Below are 24,831 nucleotides of genomic sequence, written 5' to 3' on the forward strand. Positions count from 1 at the left end.
TAATTCAGAATGAAATAGAAACTAGCGCAGGGTCAACACCTAATTATTAAGTATTTGCAGCAATTTTTAATAAAACTGCCACAGATCCCTGCCAGGCCAGACCTGTCAGTAGACAACTCACATTCCTCCTTCTGCTCATAGAGTGATTACACTACACAAGCAGAGCCTGCAGAGCTAATAATTCCTCTCCACCCTCTTGCACTCAACTGAGCTGGGGGGTAGAGATATAATAGGGGGTCCAAACTGGAGCAGCACGCACTGACACTGCTTGTGCACTGGAGTCCCTGCAGCTGGGAGGAAACTTGTAGGCAGGTGCCTACAAGTTGGGTTGTTGTTAGATTGGGAGTCCGAGTTACCTAGGTGGGGAAGGGTTAATACTGGGTCTACTGGTTTCCACCCTCCACCCTGTGGTGATATAAAGGAGGGGAGGCTTGGTGCAGAGAGCCAGAAAGGCTGCATGGAAGAAGACAGAAAGGTCCAACAAGAAAGATGAAACTAGGAGTAACCTACCTATGCCTGGCTATCCTAGCTAGTTAGGGTCTTAACTGCCGGTGACAGTACTGTTGCAGAGCCTTCAAGTAAAGTTTTGTTAACTGTTTTTGAGCCTATTGTGAAGTTACTCTAAAGGGGGTACATGGTGGTACATGGCATATCTAGAAGGACAAGGCGTAGGTCACAGATCCTCCTGGAGCAAGGGGGTCAGTTTTCTGGCTCTCTCCCTAGCAGTTGGTTCCCCCAAAAGTAGCCAGGACTGAACCCATGGTACAAAGACCCCATATATCTAGCGGAATGGTATGGGAGAAAGAAGTAGCTGATTATATGTATGCAAGAGGTCCACAGTAGTGCAAGGCAGGACCCCATTCTGTCACAGGGAGTGAGGTGGCAGAGATATGCTGGACTGGTGGAGAGGGCATAGGCTCAGTGATGTCCCTCCCAAATGCAACATTTATTGAGCAAAGGTGTATAGTAACATGGGACAGAACGTTTTACAGAACATTGAACTACTGCACACAGTGTACAGCTCATCTGTAAGCTGGGGTTGTGCCTTAGTGTTGACTTTCTCATGAATGTAGCCCCACCTGGTCCTGGGCATTGGTGAGCACGTACACAAGTACACAAAAAGAGGTACCCCCACAAGCTGGTAGGGGGATATGTACTGGTGGGGGGGTATACTGGGGGGAACTGTGCTTGAAGGATCTGTACAGGGAAGGGTATCTGCACTGGGGGGAATTTGGATTGCGGAGAGAGGTAATTTTTTTATTTTACACTGCTTACTGACCTGTGCTTTGTCTGTTACAGACTTTTGACCCCTGCATTATGCAGTACTGATCCCTGAGCTCTGTGCATGATGCACTGCTGACCCCTGTTAGATTCTTGCTTGTGGCACAGTAATTAAAGTATATTTTTGGGGTACAAGGACTGCGCCATATGTAACTGTGTACACTGTGAATAGGCTCAAAATGTACTTCCTCTTTATTTCCCTGCAAAGATAAAGCATAATGGGCTACTATGTATCACATAGTAGCCCATTATTTTTCACTTACCTGAAACCGAAGCCTGCAATGTCACCTCTGTCCCCACTAGCAGTGAGCGTCCATCTTCACCCCTCTTCCTTCCGGGGCCGCGAACTCCGGCTCTGTGACATGCGCGTGGGAGCCACCAGTCACAGCATGACCCCTTATAGAAACGGCAAGATCTGCCCTTTCTAAAGTGAGCAGCTTTTTTGAAAATATCTCCTAAACCGTGGAGGTTTAGGAGATATTTCCAGTACCTACATGTAAGCCTTAATATAGGCTTAGCTGTAGGTAAAATTGGTTGTACAGGGTGTACAACCACTTTAAGCCCTTTGCACAGCGCAATTTTATCACATTTCAATTTGCCGCACCACAGCCAAATTATTTTCCTCTAGGTGCCCAAAGCTGACTTCCTCCCTCCAGGAAAAAAAAATATCTAAAAAGTTAACAAGATTGTTCAGATTGCTAGGGCTAATGGTAGGCTAAAAATTATTGAAATTCAATGTGGAAATGAATATATGATTTTACATTTTGACCATAGATACACATACCTCCCAACATTTTGAGATGGGAATAGTGCATTCATTTTCGTCCGAATTTCGGGTATTTTCATTATCGTTTTAACAAACGATAACGAACACGCAGAATCCGAAAACCGAAGGATCCGACATAAACAAATGCTTTATTTTCGTTTTTGTTGCGACAACAGTTCGATATAGATAGGAGATTCGACATGACGCTGACAATAGTGATCTGTGTCCATCGAACCTGTGGTCGAATGTGCCTAACCTTAGCTCTATTAGTCCAAGATTATTCTACATAGAGAGAAAAGATTTCGACATAGAGAGAAAAGATTTGACATAGAGAAAAAAGATTCGACATTATAGAGGCAATAGGAAAAAAGGTTGAATGTGCCTAACATAACTCAAGATTATTCGACATAGAGAGAAAAGATTTGACATGAAGATTCAACGAAACAGTCACCGCGAGCGGACATTTATGGTCAAATGCTCCGCCCATAGGCTATAGAAGAATTCTAATGTTGGATGACTAATAATAATAATTAATAAATATAATTATTACTAGTGTCATACAACATTAGAATTCTACTATAGCTTGTAGGCGGAACATTCGACCGGAAATGTATGATTGCGGCGGCGTACAGTTTAGCTGCTCTGTCGAATCTTCTTAGAACATTCGACAGACACCATAAGCCTTCAATGACAGATTCGACCTTAATTATTTCGGATTTTCGGATGAATGCATTTTTTTTAACGAAACAAAATAAATAAAAATGAATTTTGGGAGTAACTAAATAAATTTATTTTTCAGACGAAAATGAAATTCTGAAACAAAATATTTCAGTGTGCACATGTCTAGATGGGAATGAGGGTCACCTACTTCCAAATGTATGTAGGCATAGGTCATGCCCCCTGCCACACACCCTTCAAGAAGAATTAACCAAAAAAAGTTGAATCAAATCCACAAGGGCTTTTTTTTTATCAGTACTATTTCTTTATATATGCTTTTAAAATTTACAGAATGCAGCAATTTAGAAATTGGATGCAAGGTTTAACAATGGGAAACACTTTTTGAAAGATAAAAAGTGCATTTTATATACAACTATACAGATCAGACCAAAATGAGGGACAAATGAGGGGGAAAGAGGGACAGAGGGACATTGCTCCAAATCAGGGACAGTCTTTCGAAATCAGGGACAGTTGGGAGCTATGTAGATACACATGATTAAGGCTTTGGTTGCAACTGAGCAATTGGAAGCGCTTTTCTTGCTTCAACACGCAACATAAGGTTTCCCATTGTATCCTCTGGAGCCTGTTCACACCTGAGCATTGTGTCACTTAAAGCTCAAAGCTAAAGTGCATGAACTTCTTTGGAGCTGAGTCACATATTTGTGAAGCACCTGAAAATTTTTATTTTTTCTTGCAATTTCTTGCCTTTCCTCCTACCAACTAGCTTTCAATTGGCTAAAACGAAAAGAAATAAATAAAACAAATGCCTGAAAAATCGCATAAAAATTGCTCTATAAACGCTTAAAGAAGCTAAAGCGTGCAGCCTAACAGCGTGCACCTCTCCCACCCAGCGCTACAAAGTTCCAATAATCAGTTACTTAGCATCAGTGCATGCAGTGTGACCGAAAGCTAATGAGGTAGCATTGAGGGAGACAGAGGACAATAGGTAAGTGGAGAAGGGGGAGAGGAGAATAGACAGAGGGGAAAGAAAAGAGAGGAGGGAGGGCAGGAGAGGGAGTCACTGGCTGAGACGCATGTTCTGTATGAGCAGCAAAGGAAAAGAGCACAGTGACTGGGAGGAGGGACACACAGCCCAGATACTAGGACACAGCCACCACATTGACATGACAGGAGACAGCCTAACCGAGATGATGAGGAGCAGATGGAAGGCTTTACAAGCTCAGTGAACCTTGGACCTCAAAGTGTGTTGGGTAAGAACAGGGCTGCATGCATTGGTGGGGGGGCTGACAAAATGTTCTGCTCTTATACACAGCTGCACTGCAGACTTGACATGCAGTATAAATCTAGGTTTAGGGCTTTATTAGTTGAAAGACTAGAGCTGCAGCATATTATTCTGGAGTGGCGTGGAGAATTGCGGTGTGATGTGACTGGGAGAACCTGCAATGTTTGTCAATGGCACAACTGAAACTGGCACCGTGCAATGATCAACATTGAAGAAAAAAAAAAAAAAAGAGGACTTTGGTTGTCACAGACACTTCAGGGTGGTTAGGTTAGAGGAAAAGGCTGGGATTTCATAGATCAGGTTATGAGCAGTGTGGAGGAATGCATGAATGGTGCCTTTATGGAGATCAGTGTTTACAAATGTTTTCCCTCATCCTGCACTCAGGTTATGGTACTCTCCATACACAGTTTGCCACATTTTGGCTGCTTCTTTGCCTTTATTCCTACATATGCAATTAGTATTGGGCTTTTCCTAGATTATTACTGCTTGTACAAATAGTAGATTTAATATTTAGCAGGGCATCACACATGATCACACATGGACATATTACCATATCCTTGCAGCAAGGGCATGCAACCTAAAATAAAGACCGTTTATATTGTTAATATTTTATTATCTAAAAAGTATTGCGGACTCCAAAGATAATATAAAAGCACATTGATCAGAACAGCCATGCTCGCAGACAGTCAGAACATTACATCACACACAGTCTACTAACAACAGTGTCTCATGCTCAGTTTTACATTACACTGAGAGCCTGATAGCATTGGTATGCCATTCTCTCGCAGATGCGGCTCAGTACAACTAAGTTTGCATGGGTGGCCAGGAGTGAGGGGGCGGTAAAATAGGCAATTGAACTGAAGTGTTACTGTCTCCTGACTGCCCAGTTGCAAGCTAACATGGCTGCTTCCAAGGTTGGTACCTACTAGCGCAGTCAGGGGCAAAAACTATACCGCGTGCCACGTTCAGTGGGCAGTAGTGCCACCAAATGTGACCCACTCAAGTGAATGGGGCTGCATCACAATGCATCAAATGCTTGACATGCAGTTGTGGTGCAGTATTCCCATTATAAATCAGTTTGGCAGAAAAAAAAAACAAGCATTCAGGAGGCAGCAGTATCGCAGATCACTTTTTAGAGACCACCGTCAATGTAAATGAAACTTAAGGATGTTCTAAGGACTTAACATGTATGTATAGTTTATTAAAGGTCATGGCACATGTGTAATTTTTTAATTTAAGAGTTTAATCGCTGCTTCATATTGCTAATGCCAGCGATTAACAGGGATTTATCAGCAATTTGTAACTAGTGATTTAATCGTTAGAGTCGCTGGTGATTTGCTACAGCATTAGGTTGTGCGCTGCTACAAATCGCTCTTGTCAGTTATCAGCAATTGGTGCAAGCATTAGGAGTGACTGTCGCTAGCGATTTTGCTGCCGATCCAAAATACTGATGAACCTCGATCACTGAGCACAGTTTGACGAATTACTTTAAAAATTTCACTCTTAGCAATGCCATAGAAAATGATTATGTTTTTCTTAGCAATAAATTGTTGTAACAAAAATAGCGGTAATTATTGCAAGAAAATCACCCATATGTCATCAGCATAAGTCTCTCATAAGATCACTTAATTACTATAAAGTATAGGGTTTAAAATGGACCTTTCCCCCATTTTACAAAATTTTACATGCGCATGCAGCTCTGAATGCTGACATAAAATCATCGAACAGTTCATTATTTTACAAAGTAATTTTGCTATGTTCCAATTTCCTGGTTCTTTTTAGGCACTGATAACATCGCCGACATCACCAGTGCCTTCTAGGAAGATCTCATCTCTAAACTGCACATGTTGGGAGTTTAGGAGCATGAAAAATGCTTTTTTTTTGTGCAAGGTTAGTGTTTTGGCACCTGGCACATGCATGCCATGAAATATGTGATATAATTCGCCCCATGTCACGCATGCGCTGTGGCCAATACACTCATTTGTTGATAAAAAAAGACTCTCGTGAGATCGGGGGGGGGGAGCTATTTTAAACAGATGAGTGTACAAGAGGATACACAATGTCATTGCTGGGCAATCCCGCATGCATGGGATTAAGTTAGCATCATTGGGAGACCAGCTGTGCAAATGGGGAAGAGACAACTATTTCCTATTTGAAGATGGTGCCGCAGGATGGGACATGCGGTAAAAGAGTGACAAGTGAGGAAAGGGCAGCACAGGATTCGCTGGATTTGTTAGTATGTTTATTCTGCATCAAGGAGCGTCAAAAGATAAGCGGTATATGAAAAGTTAAATTCATGGGCATGGGTGAAGTTCCCCTTTAACTTAGAACTTAGTGAAATAAAAGCAGTATATATATTTTTTGATCCATTACATATCCATGTGGCCTTGACAGTATATGGCACAAAGTACAGAGTCACCCACTGTTAAAATTCATGCACAGGGATTACCAACTGAGCTGTGTCAGCTGTATTGAATATGTGAGAACAAGTGGCTGACATGTCCTCCATTTCCATGCTTCTGAGAATCAATTAATGCTGTAATGTTCTCTATATAGTTCTGCTAGTATCATAAAGGTTGTAATTCAACAACTCTTATGCTGCGTACACACGATCGGAATTTCGGCCAGCAAAAGACCGATGAGAGATTTTCATCGGAAAATGCGACCGTGTGTATGCTCCATTGGAATTTAGCTGGGCGAATTTCCACCAGCATAACATGTTCTCAATTTTCCCGATGGAAAAATTTTCTATTGGAAATTCCGATCGTGTGTATGCAATGCCGACGCGCAAAAAACTCACGTATGCTCAGATTCAACTACAAGATGGAAGCTATTGGCTACTGGGTATTGAACTTCCTTTTTCTAGTCCAGTCATACGTGTTGTACTTCACCGCGTTCTTGGCGGTTGTAATTTGGTATGGCCGTGTGTAGGCAAGACAGTTGGAGCGGAATTCCATCGGAATTCCGACGGGAAAACCATCAGAGCTTTTTCCGACGAGAATTCCGATCGTGTGTACGGGGCATAAGATATTTCCATTTATCTCAGAGCATTCAAAATACCAATCATAAAGACTAACTTTAGAAAGTATCATATGCTAGGTAGGTTACAGCACAGTACGAAATAGTAGTAGTGTCGTTTTTCCCTAACTGCCCTCACATACCACCGTCAGGTCATGTTTTTAAGCTCTTTTAATACAATTACAGGTGAAATAAAATCATTATTTTACAAATGTAATCGTTTTGTAAAGCGACGTGTGAACTGTTGGCGCTATAGAAATTCTGAATAATAATGTAATAAATTGACACAACATAGATTTATAGTGTGGAATTTATGACCTAATAAGGACTTTTACTCCCCTGAGTGACTTTAGGTCCCTACACTCTTTCCTCTCTCCACAATATACATGGCAGATTTGTTTGTTTACTTTTTTAGTTGTTTCATATACCCCCATAGCCCGCCGCCATTCTTGTCTAGGTTAGAATGATATGCCCCTTCTACCACAGCATCCTGGGAAAACCCTATTGCATATCCCAGGGAGCTGTAGATGTAGGGGAGTAGGGACAAACAGCAGCCATAGGCAGAGCTGGTATATGTCATTAGGGGTCAGCTGGCTGAACCCAGAAGAGCCAACGAGACCATGACCACTGACGAGGATCAAGATGGCGGTGACACCTGAACAGTGGATCGCATCAAGACAAAGCTGGATCTGCTGGGCAGGTTACTATATGAATTAAAGACAAGTAACCATAACAGGGAGGGTTAATGAAACATTCTGAGAGGGAATGAAGTTCCTCTTAGCCCTTGTACACACGGTCGCACATTCCGACAACAAAATCCGTCAAATTTTGTCTGACGGATTTTGTCCGAAACTGGTGTTACATACACACGGTCGGACAAAATTGTCAGAAAATCTGATCGTTCGTAACGTGATGACGTTATTTAGTTACGACGGGACTACGTTCAGGCTAGTAGCCAATAGCTTTGGTCTAGGAATTTGATCTGAGCATGCATGGCACTTTGTCCAATCGGAATTCTCTACAAATGATCGGACAAAGTCCGATCGGATCATGTTGTCGGAAAAATTTTATATGCAGCTCTCAAACTTTGTTGGTCGGACATTCCGACGGAAAAAGTCAGATGAAGCCCACACCGGCGTCGGATTATCCGACAACACGGTCCGATCAGACATTCTCTGTCTGAATGTGCGACCGTGTGTACAAGGGCTTAAAGTGATATTAAAGCCTTGTTTTTTTCTTGGAAAATTAGATCCTAATAGCATGAATACATGCTTTCATTGTTTCTTTTAGCAATTTTTCTCCTCCATGCTAGCTGTTCATACTGTCCTACGTGTGGTCTCTCATTCTGCCTGTGTGTGTTGCTGGGAGGGGCTGTATGTAAGCTTGTAGTGCAAAACAGTTGTGTGCATGAAGTGACAACTCCAGTGGGATGCCATAGGTCCAACAGGTACAGGAGACACCCAAATATCTGACGTGGGGCAATGCGGCCAGGGGATAGTATAACGAGAAAGCGTAGAGGAGAAAAAAATATTAGAGCAATATTAAATAAGTCCTGCTTCTTCTTTTACAAAAAAATTGCACTAATATCACTTTAGGAGGCAGCTGTGTGCTTTGTGTTGTTATATCCAGTTTTTACATACTAAAATGTCCCTGTGTAATCATGAGGGTCATCAGAGGAACTAAGGAATTGTCGATGGTTTTTAATCTTCAATCGTGAACACGGGCATTGAATGTCAGTTTATTCATGAAAGTTGTATCATTGCAGTTCTTCATTTTTATGCTTGCCAATTTGGAGATAAACATAAATAAATTCGTTTTTGCTGCATAATTTAATATTTTAATGACCTTCCTAAATGTGTATTGTAGAAACATAAGCTCATTTTGTATATATATTGGCAGTCCAATCAGGGCATATTCACCTGCCTAGATCCTTCTGTGTTTAGCAGCCATACACCCTCCCTTCCAAATTAGGGAAGCTATGAACGTAATAGGAGTTGGGTGCAAAAGCCTTATTTGCAGTATCTCAGAGCTACTGACAATATGTGCGTGGGAATGAATAAAACGTGGGAGGCAGGGTCCTCCATAAGAAACACTAGGTGAATCTATAAAATCAATTATTTACCCTTGATAAGGTTTTATCACTCTCTAGAAAATGTAATGAAAGTTCTCTGCAACATTGAACCTGTGGTCATGGTAAACACCCAATCTGGTTAAGCAGGAAAATACATTATTTTAAAGATAGTTGGTAGATTTCTTTTTTCATGGATACAGGAGCTGTGTTAATGTGATAAGCCAAATCAGAAAAAAATGTTGCCAGAATTTGCTAATGCTTTTAAAAAATAAATAAAATAACTGTTTCCATTTATATGTATGCCGTAGAGGCAGAAATAATGGTAGGTACTTAAGGCCCATACACACGATCAGACTTTTTGACAACAAACATGCAAATTAGCTGTTTTGGAGCAACATCCGACTGTGTGTACGCTCCATCGGACAAACTTTTTTGGTTTTCATCGGACAAACTTTCTGGCAACAAAAGTCAGATGGAGCAAAGTCTGATCGTGTGTACAGAAAACCATAGGACTTTTGTACAAAGTACAAACAGGCATCCTCAGAACCAATGCAAAAGATCAGACAACAATACAGAAGTTGACCAAAGGTGGCGGTAAAGAGCAGAAAAACCACGTGGTTTGGTGAAAGTTGGCTGAAAAAGTCCTGCTGTGTGTATGCAATACAAGTTCAGGGCCGACGCCCTTTGTACAAAAATCCAAGGGAAAGTTTGTACAAAGTCCTATCGTGTGTATGAGGCTTAAAGGCCCGTACACACGGTCGGACTTTTTGACAACAAACATGCAAATTAGCTGTTTTGGAGCAACATCCGACTGTGTGTACGCTCCATCGGACAAACTTTTTCTGTTTTCATCGGACTTTTGTTGGCTGTGCGAACGGACAAACTTTCTGGCAACAAAAGTCCGATGGAGCAAAGTCCTACCGTGTGTACGCAAAAGCATCGGACTTTTGTACAAGGTACAAACACGCATGCTCAGAACCATTGCAAACGATCAGACTACAATACAGAAGTTGACCAAAGGTGGCGCTGGAGTCATTGAACGTCCTCTTTTGAAGCGGCGTCAGTACGTTGTGACGTCATTACGTTCGTGTTTGTTGTCAAAAAGTCCGACCGTGTGTATGCAATACAAACTTGTGGACAACACACTTTGTACAAAAGTCCACGGAAAAGTTTGTACAAGTCCGACCGTGTGTATGGGGCTTTAGAAGTGCAGCACAGCAATTGTGTTTTACTACTCCTATTTACTCAATGTAAAGCCTCGTACACACGATCAGATTTTCGGCAGGGAATTGTGTGATAACAGACTGTTTGCCTAAAATGCGACCGTTAGTACGCTCCATCAGACAATTGTTGTCCAACTTTCTGCAAACAAATGTTTGATAGCAGGCTAGTAAATTTTTGGCGGACAACGGTCTGTTGTCAGATTTTCGTATGGTTTGTACACAAGTCCGTCACACAAAAGTCCAAAGTACAAACACGCATGCTCGGAATCAATGCTCACCAAATACGACATTAACAGAAGTTGGCGCTCAAGAGCTGAAATTCCACGTAGTACGCCACTACGTTTGTGTTTGTTGGCCGACAATTCTGTACCATTTGTATGCAAGACAAGTTCCTGGCACATGCCCTTCGGACAAAAGTCTGATGCTTTGTTGGCCAACAATCTGATCGTGTGTACGAGGCTTAAGTTTACGTTAAGAATTCTGTCAATAGACTGAAAACAATGCTATCTCCAGATAGCTTATGCTGTTATTGATTTTTTTCACAGCATTTACAAGGAGTGCTGATATACCAGCAGCCTCTGTGCAGAACACCTAAAATCTGCATGCAAATGACCATTGTAATGTGGCACAATAGACAATTAATATGTAAAATCACAGTTCATTTATGGTAGACTTTAGAATGTGAATTTAAAATAAATACAAATGGAAGTTAGTTTTTTCTTACCTTCATTGGATAGTTGAGGAAACCCGCTGCTCACATTATAAAATGGTAAATACATTATATATCACCTATTAGAGTGCTTGCTTGCTATTAGTTTTTGCTGCATAATTTAATATTTTAATGACCTTCCTAAATGTGTATTGTAGAAACATAAGCTCATTTTGTATATAGATTGGCAGTCCAATCAGGGCATATTCACCTGCCTAGATCCTTCTGTGTTTAGCAGCCATACAGAAAGTACAACAGGATCAAATGAAAATTCAATAGTTGTCACATATTACACTGATTTGTAAGCTTATCTTGTGCTTCTGATGTTTTTTGTTTTTTTTAGTGAGTGATACCGAAATGTTAATAATATTTTATTTCTTTACTTAACTAACAATTAAAGTGAACCTAGCATCAAATGTATTTTTCATATTTAGTGCATGCATATGTAAGTTCATAGCACTCTCCTTGAAATGCCTTTATCTGCTCTTTTCCTCCAGAAGGAGGAGATAGCACCATATTTGTTCAGTCATCATCCAGGGTTAGCATATACATTCTGAACGCAGATGGTGGTTCAGAGATGACAAAATCAGGGACATCCTGGTGCCTGTTCAGTTATTTTGTATTCTCAAATGTCTGATCAGACTAGCCAACTATTGCAGCCTCTAAGTTTGTGAGTTGACAAAGTTACAATGTTATGCTTTGATCCCTTATGCCCTTTACACACGGTCAGACTTTCCAACGGAAAATGTATGATCGGATCGTGTTGTCGGAAATTCCCATGGTGTGTGGGCTCCATCGGACGATTTCTGTCGGAATTTCCAACACACAAAGTTTGAGAGCTCAAATTTTCCGACAACAAAATCAGATTTTTTAAATTCCAATTGAGTGTATACGTTTCTGACGCACAAATTGCCACGCATGCTCAGAATAAATTATGAGATGAAAGCTATTGGCTACTGGCATCTTTATAGTCCCATCATGCGTGTTTTACATCACCTCGTTCAGAACGATTAGATTTTCCGACAACTTTGTGTGACCGTGTGTATGTAAGACATGTTTGGGCCAAAATCCGTCAGAAATAATCAGACGGATTTTGTCATCGGAATGTCCGACCGTGTGTACAGAGCATTAGGATAGAAGACTTAGGAAATGTTTCCTATTGCTTCCAGCAGTCTGAACATCATCTGAACCTAGGCAAAATTACTTGACTGATGCTCAAGAACATCTTGTTATTAATAAAAAGGAAAGACTTTTATATAATTCTATATTTATACTGGTTCTGTTTATTTTTAGTAAAATGGCTGGTACAAGGATGAAGACCTCTTCACCAGTTCAGAGCATGCCACTTAGCGTACACAATACTTCTCATCTTTACCCAGGTCTTAAAATATGGCTTTTTTTTTAAAATAATCAAAAATGGCATTACAGAAATAGGGCAACTTCAATTTATAGCGACCTTTTAAAGCTGTATATGGCTTCTATTCAAGCTAGGAGCACTTGCATGTATCATTCTTTTAACTTATTATTGATATGCATCTTTTCTAATACATCTCCTCTAATAAAAAAACAGAGCATTGTTTATGCCAGCCAATCAGAGGAAAGAGGGCAAGTTGATGGGCAACCTGTGGAATTGCATCTCAAACCAAATCCTGCCCACCCAGACTGCAATTTAGCAGAATAACATAGAATAAATTAAGATAGACTAATGCCCTGTACACGCGGTCGGACTTTCCGATGGAAAAGGTCAGATCGAATTATGTTGTCGGAAAATCCGATCACGTGTGTGCTCTATCAGACTTTTTGCGTCAGAAGTCCCAACATAAAAAGTTTGAGAGCTGAATCTAAAATTTTCCGACAACAAAATCCGATCTGACTTTTTCCGATGGTTTGTACAGAATTTCGACAGACAAAGTGCCACGCATGCTCCGATTAAATTACGAGACCAAAGCTATTGGCTACTAGCCTGAATGTAGTCCCGTCGTACATAATGAACGTCACCGAGTTCCACACAATCGGATTTTCCGATAACTTTGTCCAACCGTGTGTATGCAACACAAGTTTCAGACAAAATCCGACGGATTTTGTGGTCGGAATGTCCGACCGTGTGTACAGGGCATAACTGGGCTAAAGAAAAACTTCTGGATGTTAGTTGTAAGTAACTATATATTGAATCATATATTTATATTGTCAAGCAAGTTTCCTTTAGCCCAAAACAACTAACACTTTACTGTGAAGCCACTCCTCACAGAAAAAAATCTAATATTTCACAAATGATATGCATATTCTCATCAGTCCCCTACAGATATCAAACACCAATCTTCCACCTATTAACAAATTAAAAAATAAAATAAAATAAAAACACACAAATTAATTAAATTACAGAAGAAAATTGTAATTCTCTATTGGGATCTTTAGGCCCCTTTCACACAGGCAGCTGTTCTGCCGCACTTTAGCATGTTTATTTTTTTCTGTGAAATTCAAGACTCCAGGCACAGCGATCGGCTGCATTTGTACAGTGCAATTACATGCGTTTATGTGCATTTCTGTGCAGTTGCGTTCAGCTGCAGTTATCTAATATAGTCATTCCCATAGCAACCCTTTTTTTTTTGGTCCCTTGAATCCCTTCTCACACTGCTATCCGCAGTTGACACAAAAGTCTGCGATTACCGGCGGTTATGTGCATATAACTGCGCTACATCGCACCTGGACGCATTCAATTCTATTTTTTCTATTCGCACCGAACCGCATGTAACGAAATCGCAGCTAAACGCTGTGTGTGAATGGGGCCATAGGAAAGCATTGTGTGCTTTTAGCTGCGGTAGAAAACTAGAAAATCCGCAGCTAAAAGCACCGCTCTATCTGTCCGTGTGAAAGGGGCCTTAGGATGCAAGCATTCTAACTTTCAAATGCTTCCCTCTTGAACAATAATTTCTCTTTCTTTGTCACCACCCTGTCTCTTTTGGTCCCTTAAGGCTTATACACACGATCGGATTTTTTTGTCCGAAGGCATGTGCCTGGATTTTGTCTTGCATATAAACGGCAAGGAATTGTCGGAATTGTTGTTTTACTTACCTACTCTCTTCTGGAATTTCCCTACTGGTGCTGTCTTCTCCTCCCTCCTCCAGGTGCCTCCTTAGCAATCTGGATGCTATGGAGGCACACATACATGCATGTTTCCAAGCTGGGCTGTGTGTGTGTCCCTAGACACACACAGCGTTGGCAAGCCACGCCCCCCGCTAATCACTAACAGGAGTTTGATTAACAGCAGCCCTCAGTGCCTACTGTGAAAGCAGGAAGTGAGGGGCACTGCAGCCCAAACAGTACTGGAGCTGTGACAGGAGCCAAGTAAGTGTTTAAGGATGAGGGTAAGTAAAACAGGTAGTGGTGCAATTTTACCTTAATGCAGGGAAAAAACATTTGACTTTAGAACCACTGTAAGCTTATTTCATACAGCCAGCAGGCTGAGCAAAAATTAAAAGTGAACAAACTCCTCCATTCACACAAACAAGGTAGAAGGAAGAATTCCACCAGCCCCCCTCCCCCCCGACAGAATGCACTGATCAGCACCTACAGCCACTGATCAACAAAAATCTCGACAAAGGATCAACAGTCTAGGGCTCAGCTGATAAGGGTGGATAGGATCTGATCCTGTAAAAAAAAAAAAAACCTGAAAAGGCTAACGATGATGGAGAGATTTTTGACACATGGCTTTTCCCCTAAACCTTTGGATTTAACAATGCTGGGATTGGACAGTGAGGGATCCAAAGTAGAGGAGAGAAGATCAATCCAGTTGTATTCCTTTTGTAACCAGTTTTAACAAATTATCTCCTAAAGTAATGAAGATTATTCATAATAGGTGGATTCCATGTGATAACTTTAGTAATGTCCTGGATTTTATTAGAATCCACTTCTGTATATTGGGGAGTCAATTAATGTTGCGTACACAGGACCAGACTTTTCGACGGACTAGGTCCGACGGTCTTCCCGACGGACTTTTGGCGGCATTCCGACTAACTTTCTGAAGGAATACACTTGGACATACACAAGCACATCAAAGTGCGACGGATTCGAACGTGATGACGTAAGACCGGACTAAAATAAGGAAGTTCATAGCCAGTAGCTAATAGCTGCCCTAGCATCGGTTTGCGCCAGTCGGACTAGCATACAGACAAACAGATTTTTCTACTGGACTCGAGTCCATTGGAAAGATTTGAAACATGTTTTAAGTCTAAAGTCCATCTGATTTTTAGACAGCAAAGGTCCGATGAAGCCTACACACGATTGAATTGTCCGGCGGAATCGTTCCGTCGGACCTTGTCCATCGGAAAGTCTGGTCGTGTGTATGCGGCATTAGAGTTAAAAAAAAAAGGATATCTTCCAATGAATCAGCAATTCATTGAAGACTTACAGCTCAAGCAGTAACTATTTTCAAGTGATTGATTCAATTCTCCAGACAGAATGGTGACAGAGAGAAGTTAGTGATGAAAAATGTAATGTTTTGGATAGCAAAAGTTAGACTGCTTGTACCTGAGATGTCTTAATAGGGAATACTAATTGTTTTCTCTTTTACATTTAAATTTAAATTATTTTCATTTTAATTAATGGTATTACTTGGCTTCCTGTTTTTTTTTTTATTTGTAGATGGGTAGCAGATTAGAGTTTCATACCCACAGGAGATAGATAAGGATACATATGATTTTTGCTACTTATTCAGTTATTTTTTTGTGAAATACTTATGTGATTTGTTGAATATTATTTAATTATTATTATTTTTTTTGGTGAGAGGGATGTTAAAGTATGAGTTAAATTGGGTTAAAGTATTACTGCTTGACATAATAATATAAGATTTGATATAGTTACAACTAATATTGCTACCTACAGCTGAAAAATGGCATGTGTATGGCATGTGTATGGCTAAGATGTGCCAATGATATACAGTACATTCAGAAGATCCCACTAAGTTCTTTTGTTTACTGTATATTTGCTTAGTGATATTGTGTAAAATACAATCTGGATGTGTTCCCGGAAGTTCTTGTTCAAGTCTGTTGGTCTACCACCCTTTTGTGCTATGTTACGTTAAATTATGGCTTGAATGGGAGGAACTTGGTTTGTGATGTAAGTCCACAATGTTCCTCACCACCGACTTGAAATACAGAGCCACATACGACTTTAAATTTTGCGCCGTTTGGAGCCTATCTATTTTTGTACTGCTGCTTTTTAATATTTAAAATAAAAGAGTTGTATTTTTAAGACCATTAGTAGTAGTGTTTACATTGTTTCTATTGATTGTGATCTATTAGGAATGCTATTTTCAGAATGCAGAATTGTATTATCACTGAAATGCCCACTTTAGAGCCCCTTGATGTTTTGCGATACAAAAAAAAGATTACAAAATGAGTAGAAACACTAAATTTAACACCATTTGTAATATTTTGCACATGTAGGATGACAGTCAACATACATGTAACATTTTTACATTTGTTTCAATTCTGAGTTTAAAAAAATGTATCTAAGGCATAGGACAAAATTAGATTTTTTTTCAGATTACCAGTCCTTGGATGTATAACGTTAATTCTTTTGCTGCCAGGACGTTTTTTTTTTTTTGCACACATGGTAAAATGCACAAACCCCAAAAACTTTATCAGAGGAATTCAATTTTGCCTTAGGCCGCGTACACACGGGCGGACTGTTCGCCCAACTTTGTCCGCTGAACAGTGTTTGGGCGGACAGTCCGCTCGTGTGTGGGCTTTCAGCGGACAGTTTCAGCGGACAGTTGGACGGACAAGGTTTTTCGGAATTTCCGAAAAACTGTCCGCTGAAACCTTGTTTCAGCGAACAGCCCGCTCGTGTGTAGGCTTGTTCGTCAAACAAAGTTGCGCGCATGCTCAGAAAGGATTTTCACGCCGAAAGCTATAATGCAGTGTATAGGACGTCGTATTTTTCGTCCCGTCGTACGTGCTGTTCACGTCATCGCGCACGGTTTCAGCAAACTGTTCGTTCGTCGTGTGTGGGCATGTCCGTCCATGCTAATTTTGAGCGGACTGTTTGCTGAAACTGTTGGACGGACAAAGTTGGGCGAACAGTCCGCGCGTGTGTACGCGGCCTTAATGACAGATTTCTGGGTGTGCTTCCCTTAAGGTAGAAGGGCTGTATATAAAATATACAATGTAAGACCATTGTTATGTCTACAAATTTGTGTGTTTGTACCTTTTTTCAATTTAAAGCATTGCAATCACATGACTGCAGTGCCTCTCTGTTCATACAGCTAGGCCAATGTGTGTATAGCCCCATACACACTATCAGATTTTCTGCTGATTTTTTCCTTCAGATTTACCAAAACCATGTAGTACAAGGGCCTGCCTAATTGCATACACATTGAAACTCCTAAGGTTTGACCTCATATTATATGGTTTTGGTAAATCAGAAGTAAAAAATCAGCAGAAAATCTGATAGTGTGTATGGGAATTTAGTGTCTCCTTCCTCTTGTTCCGACTCTCAGAGCACTATCATGAAGGAGGATGCTTGTACGATATTTGCACTACTGTTTATCAAATCTTTATTTGCAGTGAAAAATACACTTTATTTAATTCACCGCACGCAAGCCCAATATCCAGTTATATGAAGTTGTTTTGAGTAAATGATACCAAATATGTTAAAGTGGTTGTAAACCCTTACAGACCACTTTTTGCTACAGGTAAGCCTATAATTAGGCTTACCTATAGCTACCCAGGATATCTTCTAAACCTGCATGATGTCATCGCACATGCGCACTGACACAAACTGAAGCAATGGCACGTATGTGTTACTAGTATGCATAGTTCATTATGCCTTTGTCTTGCAGGTGTTAGTTCTTAGTTTTTTTTCAAAGTGGGTTTACAACCACTTTAAGCCTCAAAACTGTGCATGCTCTGTGATAAACCATGCTCAAATAGTCCATGGGGTTGGGAACGTTTGCCTTGCTTTTACCAGAGGTACAGCAGCCCATTCAAATGGGCTGCTGTGCCAACGCAAACATGGCACCCAGAACCTGCACAAGTGTAAATTTAGACCTTATATTTGTTTTCTTTTTTTCAGACTGTTTTCTTTTTATTATTGTCCCCTGGTGAACTTGTAAGTATCACACCTAGCATGCCTACTGTGTGCTGTATCAATGAAAGAGCAATGTTGTTCCTCTAGGAGAGGAAATGTGTTATGTCAACAGAACAGCTCCCCTCTCCTCATCTCCATAACATACCTGTAGGTGAAGGTATTCTGTAGTTCAAAAAGTAACTGGGCAGGGCTGGGAATGCTGAAAATTACACATCTATGAATGAAACACGACCTATGAATGGAGTACAGGTGGATGATTGAAGTTCCTGCCCTGCTATCCATAGATCATGTTTCAATCAAAGGAGCTGTAGTATGGCTTGTGTGAATGGATGAGGTGAATGGAAAGGGTGAGCATAGTCAGACACTCTTGATGAGTGCTTGTGATAGCTCCTCAGTTCTATTACCTGCACTGGAAGATTGTGGCGGTGAGGTTGTGGGGGGCATTGAAGGAGAAGAAACCACTACTGAACTAGAAGACAAAAACACAAAGGGCACATCAAACTTCAAATAAGTAATGTTCCTTGTGCTTATTTTCAATTTTTTAGGTAAATGTAGGCTTTAATGCTTCATATGTTAGGTAAAAATGTTTTATAAATGTATGATAGTTATCTTTTAGAAGGATGGCTTAGCAATCCCAGCAGGAAGCTACAGTGAGAAAGCTGAAGCAGCAGAAGGAGCAGAGTGCTCCAACCTCTTGCGTAGCATTATGAATCCTCTGTCAAGACAGCAGTGGAAAATGTCCACATCAAACAATGGGCATTTATTTAGCCCGTTGGGGTGAAGAGACAAAAAGACTGTTTACCTGCATTAATATGTTTCACAAAGATCAGGTTTGTTCAGAAAAACATATTCAGTAGAATGTATTGACATGCATTTAGGAAAATAGTTTTGATAGGATCAGGAACAGTAGCTCTCCTGTATGTTAAAGCGGACCTTCAGTCATTTTTTCATCTTTTCATCTATTAAATCTTCTGCCCTTGTTGTTTTAACTTTGAATAGTAAAACATTTTTTTTCTGCCAGTAAATACCTTATACAGCCCACTTCATGTTTCTTGTCTAGTAAAAAGCCTAGGCTTATGACATAATACACAGCTCTCTCTCTCACTCTTGTGAGAGTTTGCCAGGAAGGGAGTAGGGGTGAGTCATAAGAGGGCCAATGAGAGCTGCAGGGCTGCAGAGCTGGAGATGTGAAGGGAAGAAGTGAACAGGCAGCAGCTTAAGCTGCCCACAGTTAAAATGGCTGCAGCTGGATTTAGTGAAGGGAGATTTCTGCAGCATATTTGGCAAGTACAGAATCACAGTAAAATAATATGATTGGTTGGAGGAAAGCTTCAGAATGGCAAAGATGTTTTTATTACAAATTATGTGAGCAAAACTTCAGTTCCTCTTTAAGTGTAAAAGCTTTAAGGATTGGTCACTATTTGGTAGATGCTAAAGAATTTAATCACCTAATAACTGGTATTTGTGTCCGGAAATCAGTTGCTTGACTTCTTTGGCATACATACCATTTACAGAAATTAAAAGGGGTTCCCAGTTTCTCTGTTGGATTTTTCATTTGTTCAATATTTAGTAAATTGAATAGGAATGATGTTATATAATTTGATTTACAAATGAAATTCTGTGCTGGATGAAGGTATTCATAGCAGTGCTTAGCTTTAATAGTCCCCAGCTCGGACCCCTGCTGATTAGTTGTTTCACGACCAATTGAAAGCAGCATGTTACTTTGTCTGGAGCTGCATTGCACCACAAAAACATTGAGCAGTTCAAAGTCTAGGGGGTGTTGCTTTTTATTAAAGTGGAAAAATGTTTAACAAAAAGGAAACTAATAATTCATAAAAATAGCAATGCATTGTTTGGTTACAAATTCCATAATACTAGTTCCTATAACCTAAAAGAAAATGATTTATAGTTTATAATTGATCTGTGAGGGCTTAGCAAAGAACATGGAAAGATGAATGCCATTTCCACATCTGCATTAAAATTAAGATAATGCAGACAATATTTGTCCTTTAACTTGCCATACGAACTACATAAGCGCTGATCTTGAAGGAGATGAATGTAAAGCTGGTGATTCCTATCGATTTCTCATAGATCAGATGCTGGAAGCAGATCTGATTTATGTGATTCATTTGCTATAATTTATTTTAACTAGCCCAATCAAAAAGTCAATGGTTCATTCTCCTTTGCTGTCATGTAGAGAATGGTGAAAGTGTGGTGCTTTCATGGCAGATTTTGTTAAGTGCACAGTGCTGAAGCTTCTTACGTAAGAAATTGAGCTGGCCAGGGTGAAGGTTAATCAGAATTTTTAAATCACATGTTGAAGCTGTATTTCCCTTTTTGGTAGTGGATTATTTATTTGTTGTTCAAGGGATAAAAAAAAGTACATTTAAAAATGCGATGTGATTTATGAAAGGGTGCGCACTATCATTTTGCCTGCAAAATGCTAAATTTTATCATACATTTTAAAACAAGCTTGACACGCTTTTTAACTTGTGTTTTAGACGGCAAAGGGAATTTGGTATGTCTGTTTGTTTGCCATTTTTCATGGCAAAGCTAATATCCGGGCAGATATAAAAGACACAAATTAATGTAGTTTTACAATATTTTCATGAATGCATTTTAAATGTATTTTTTAAATGCAAGCAGTTTAAGTACCAGAATCTGTCCTAGTAATAATATCTCGCAGTCTTGTACAGCAGGACTGGAGTGTGAGAGGAAGGAGCCGTACAAGGAGCCAATCAGTTCATATGATGACAAGAAGAATAGTGGTAAGAAGGGAAAGCAGAGTGACAAGAGATATGCTCATCACTGTTCTGTCTCCGTTTTCTTGCCAATCTAAGGCAGGACTTTATAATTTATAGTTAAATCTAAAAAAAATATATATCCCTTCATTTGGATGATGCCCTGTTGTATCTAAACGATGCGGGGCCCTTGCTGGTGGCTGCCCTTGAAGTATTTGACGAGTTTGGTGTGTACTCGGGCAATTAATTGGTCCAATACTTTTCCCATTAGACAAACAGGCAGCTGCCCTGGCCAGCCCATCCCCCCTACGTTGGGCATCTGAATTTAAAATATTTAGGTGTCCTGGTGTAGAGGGATACGGCACAATATTACGCCCGTAATCTCCTTCCCCTGATATCTCTCCTTAAAGAAAGATGCTCGGCATGGTCGGGGCTCCCCTTGACTCTTCTTCATTCTGAAAATCATTGTGCTACCCAAATTCAATTATTTACTTCGAAATAGTCCAGTTTGGGTTCTGGCCTCCTTTTTCAGGGAGGTGGACAAGTGCATTGGGGACTTTATCTGGAATGGAGCTGTTCCGCGCCTTGCTAGATCCACACTTCAGCATCCTACACAGTTGCGGGGTCTGGCGCTGCCCAACTTCCAAGTATATTATTGGGCTGCGGTTTTGGTTACAGCATACTGGTGGTTTGAGGGTTTCCTCACTAACGCAGCAGTTTGTCTAGAGGCCGCATCCTTGGGCTCAATGCTGGATTTACAGAATCTGTTTTTTAGGGGGTCTGGTAAATGGTAAAAGGTAACTGCGCCACAAAACTAAAAATAGAAATAAAAATCAACCATAACAATATTAAAAGCCACACAAAAAATGATATCTCCAAAGATAAATGGTGTGCAAACCAATAAATCTCTGTGATTCTGTAATGCTAAAATAAACAGTATTAACACTGAAAAAGTCCTTAGTTCATAATAATGAAAAAGGTGATGGTAAACTTGAATGAACAAATAATTCTTATGCCAAAATCCTTATTGGGCCACCGCTGTGCTCCACACTAATAGTGAATCCCGTCACCATTAGGAAAGCCACTTAATAGATGGTAAAGAAGCAAATAGCCTTCATATGCTCCCAACAACAGTCGTCAGACCCAGGGAATGGAACCATCACAGCAGCTTCCTCCCAGTAGATGTGAACCATTGGTCTCAATATTACATGTAGTTCGTAGCCGCATGGATCATATAATTCTTCTCCATGGAAGGTAGAGGACTCTAAAATGGATGCAGGATGTGCTGTGGTGACTTCATTATTCTTACCCTTCTTGATACCGGAGCCTGGAATCGGATCTATATGTGGCTTCCTGTATGTGATTTTCCATTCATGTTCATGTTTTGGGCATATTTGTTCCTTATTGTTGTATACTATAATGTTCTAAATATGTATGCTGTGTTCTCATGTCATGGTGGGCTTATTCAGCTATTGCTTATTTGTTCAGTTATTAACCCGTCAATAAAAAAAATCCTGATTGTTAAAAAAAAAATAATATATATATATATATATATATATATATATATATATATATAATCTAGTCTTTGTAGAAAGTCTTTTAATAACTGTGCCTTTTTTTTAAATAAATTCATTTATGCCTCTTGATCCTGCCAGTGTCCTGACTCCCAGTCATAAGCATGCGCATAGGGTGTGCCAGGTGTGCCTGGTCACCAGAGGCGGCTCTTTAATTAGGCAAATTAGACAGCCACCTAGGCCTCGCACTCACAGGGGCCTCGCGGCCGCCTAATTTGCCTGTGATCGGGGGCGTGGTCTCCTGGCCAGCGGCTCCCCTGCAGCTTGCCAAACATTGCTGGTACCCACCGAATCCCGTGGATGCACAGAAAACCAGACTGCTGATCTGCCCACACTGGTTGCAGCACCGAATGCTTCCTGAAGTTGCAACAACCAGCATCATGCTGCTGTCAACACAGAAGGAGAGACAGCTGATAATGGGGATGACGATACCATGCCACCCTACTCCCTTATCAGCAAACTTTCCCCTGCCTTCCGAGATCTCTGTCAGTGTCCACTGACATGGATGAGGACATACTCAGCCCAGGGCAATTTTATCCCCCCGGCCTCAGCACTTCACACATGGATGAGCAGGGGTCGAACATACTGCTACAGTGTACAGTGAGTGACCTCACCACAATGGCTGGAGTTTCCATTCAGTATAGACTCTGCACATAAATTATGCAGAGTTGGACATGGGGGTAAGGGACAGGGCTAGGGATCTCTTTATTTCTCATCTCCCCCTCTGTCACGCCCCCTCTCTCTTTCTCTCCCTCCTCTCCCCCTCCCCCTCTCCCCCCAAATCACTACTGCCTTGCCCTGCAGCCTGCCCTGTGATATGGGAAGATATGGTGGTGGGTTAGCTGATGCAGTGGACTTGAAATTGATGGGCACAGTAACACTGAGTGATGGGCACAGTTACACTGGTTGATGGGCACAGTGGCTGCATTTTGATGGGCACAGTAATGCTGGTGGGCACAGTGATGCTGATTGATGGGCTGCATTTGACGGGCACAGTGACTGTGAGGCTGTTTTTGATGGGCGCAGTGAGGTTGCAATTGATGGGCACAGTGATGCTGCATATGATGTGCACAGAGAAACTGCGATTGATGGACACAGTAAGGCTGCAATTGATGAGAACAGGGAAGCTGCATTTGATGAGCACAGTGAGGCTGCAATTAATGGGCACAGTGAGGCTGAAATTAATGGGCACAGTGAGACTGTAATTGATGGGCAGTTACACAGACTCTGGAACTCAACACAAGGATGGTGGTAACCCCTCATAATGGCCATAGTGAGGCTGAATTTGAAGGGCACAGTGAGGCTGAATATGATGTGCACAGTGAGGCTGCAGTTGATGGGCACAGTGAGGCTGCAATAGATGGGCACAGTGAGGCTGCATTTGATGGGCACAGTGAGGCTGCATTTGATGGGCACAATGAGGCTGTGATTGATGGGCACAGTGACTGTAATTGATGGGCACAGTGAGCCTACAATTGGTGGGCACAGTGAGGCTATGATTGATGGGCACAGTGGCTGCAATTTATGGGCACAGTGGCTGCAATTGATGGGCACAGTGGCTGCAATTTATGGGCACAGTGGCTAACATTGATGGGCACAGTGGCTGCAATTGATGGGCACGGTAAAGCTGCATTTGATGGGCACGGTAAAGCTGCATTTGATGGGCATAATGAGGCTGTGATTGATGGGCACAGTGGCTGTAATTGATGGGCACAGTGAGGCTACAATTGATGGACACACTGGCTGCAATTGATGAGCACAGTGGGGTGCACACCCTAATGCAATAGGCTGCACACACCTATTCTCCCACTGCAATGTTGTCACCACATGTGTGCATGCTCCAAAAGCAAATCTGAAGAACACACTCTTCAGATCCAAGCACTCTGAGTGGTAGGTGGACCAGCCCTGCCATGACCAGCTATGACAGGAGGACAGACTGTCAATCAAACACTCTTACCTGTTCCATCAGATGGTGCTGCTAGTGACCTATGCAGCTGGGAGTATAGTCAAGAGTGATTGACGGTGGCTGCTCCTGTCATAGCCTTTCCCAGCAGGCCTGGGTTATTTGGCTGAAAATACATCAAAGCAGTTATGTGACCACTACCTAAAGAAGAAATAAAAGGTATTGTGGAAGTGATTTTTTAAATACTTTATTATTTGACTTGGGAGTCGATTTCCAACCTTTTATACTGTTTGTAAAACGGACGATTTAGGTTTAAAATTACTTTAAGTAGCAGTAAAAGCTCTGGCTAGAAGGTGCATTGTACAGCAAAATAAGTGGCATTGAGGAAATGTGGAATTTTTAACCAAACTGAATTTATTCTCCCTTGAGAAGAAGAGTAGGTAATGACCGCTCTGTATAAATACATACATCATACAGTTTTGCTAAAGGTAAAAAA

The 24,831-nt window shown here is 41.0% G+C and overlaps 1 protein-coding gene across 1 annotated transcript in view; it reads left to right on the forward strand.

The window, feature by feature from the left end:
- The first annotated feature begins 3,796 nt into the window (after positions 1-3,796).
- The window catches only part of LINGO3 (leucine rich repeat and Ig domain containing 3), a 145,033-nt gene continuing 123,998 nt past the window's right edge, over positions 3,797-24,831 (forward strand). The window contains exon 1 of the mRNA XM_077475968.1: positions 3,797-3,975. Within this exon, the coding sequence (XP_077332094.1) occupies positions 3,927-3,975 (49 nt within the window). The 5' untranslated portion in view covers positions 3,797-3,926. The remainder of the gene's footprint in view (positions 3,976-24,831) is intronic.

This window comes from Lithobates pipiens, unplaced genomic scaffold (assembly GCF_037356315.1).
Source record: "Lithobates pipiens isolate NorthernLeopardFrog02 unplaced genomic scaffold, aLitPip1_a1.2 Scaffold_13, whole genome shotgun sequence".
In the NCBI taxonomy this organism is placed as follows: Eukaryota; Metazoa; Chordata; class Amphibia; order Anura; family Ranidae; genus Lithobates; species Lithobates pipiens.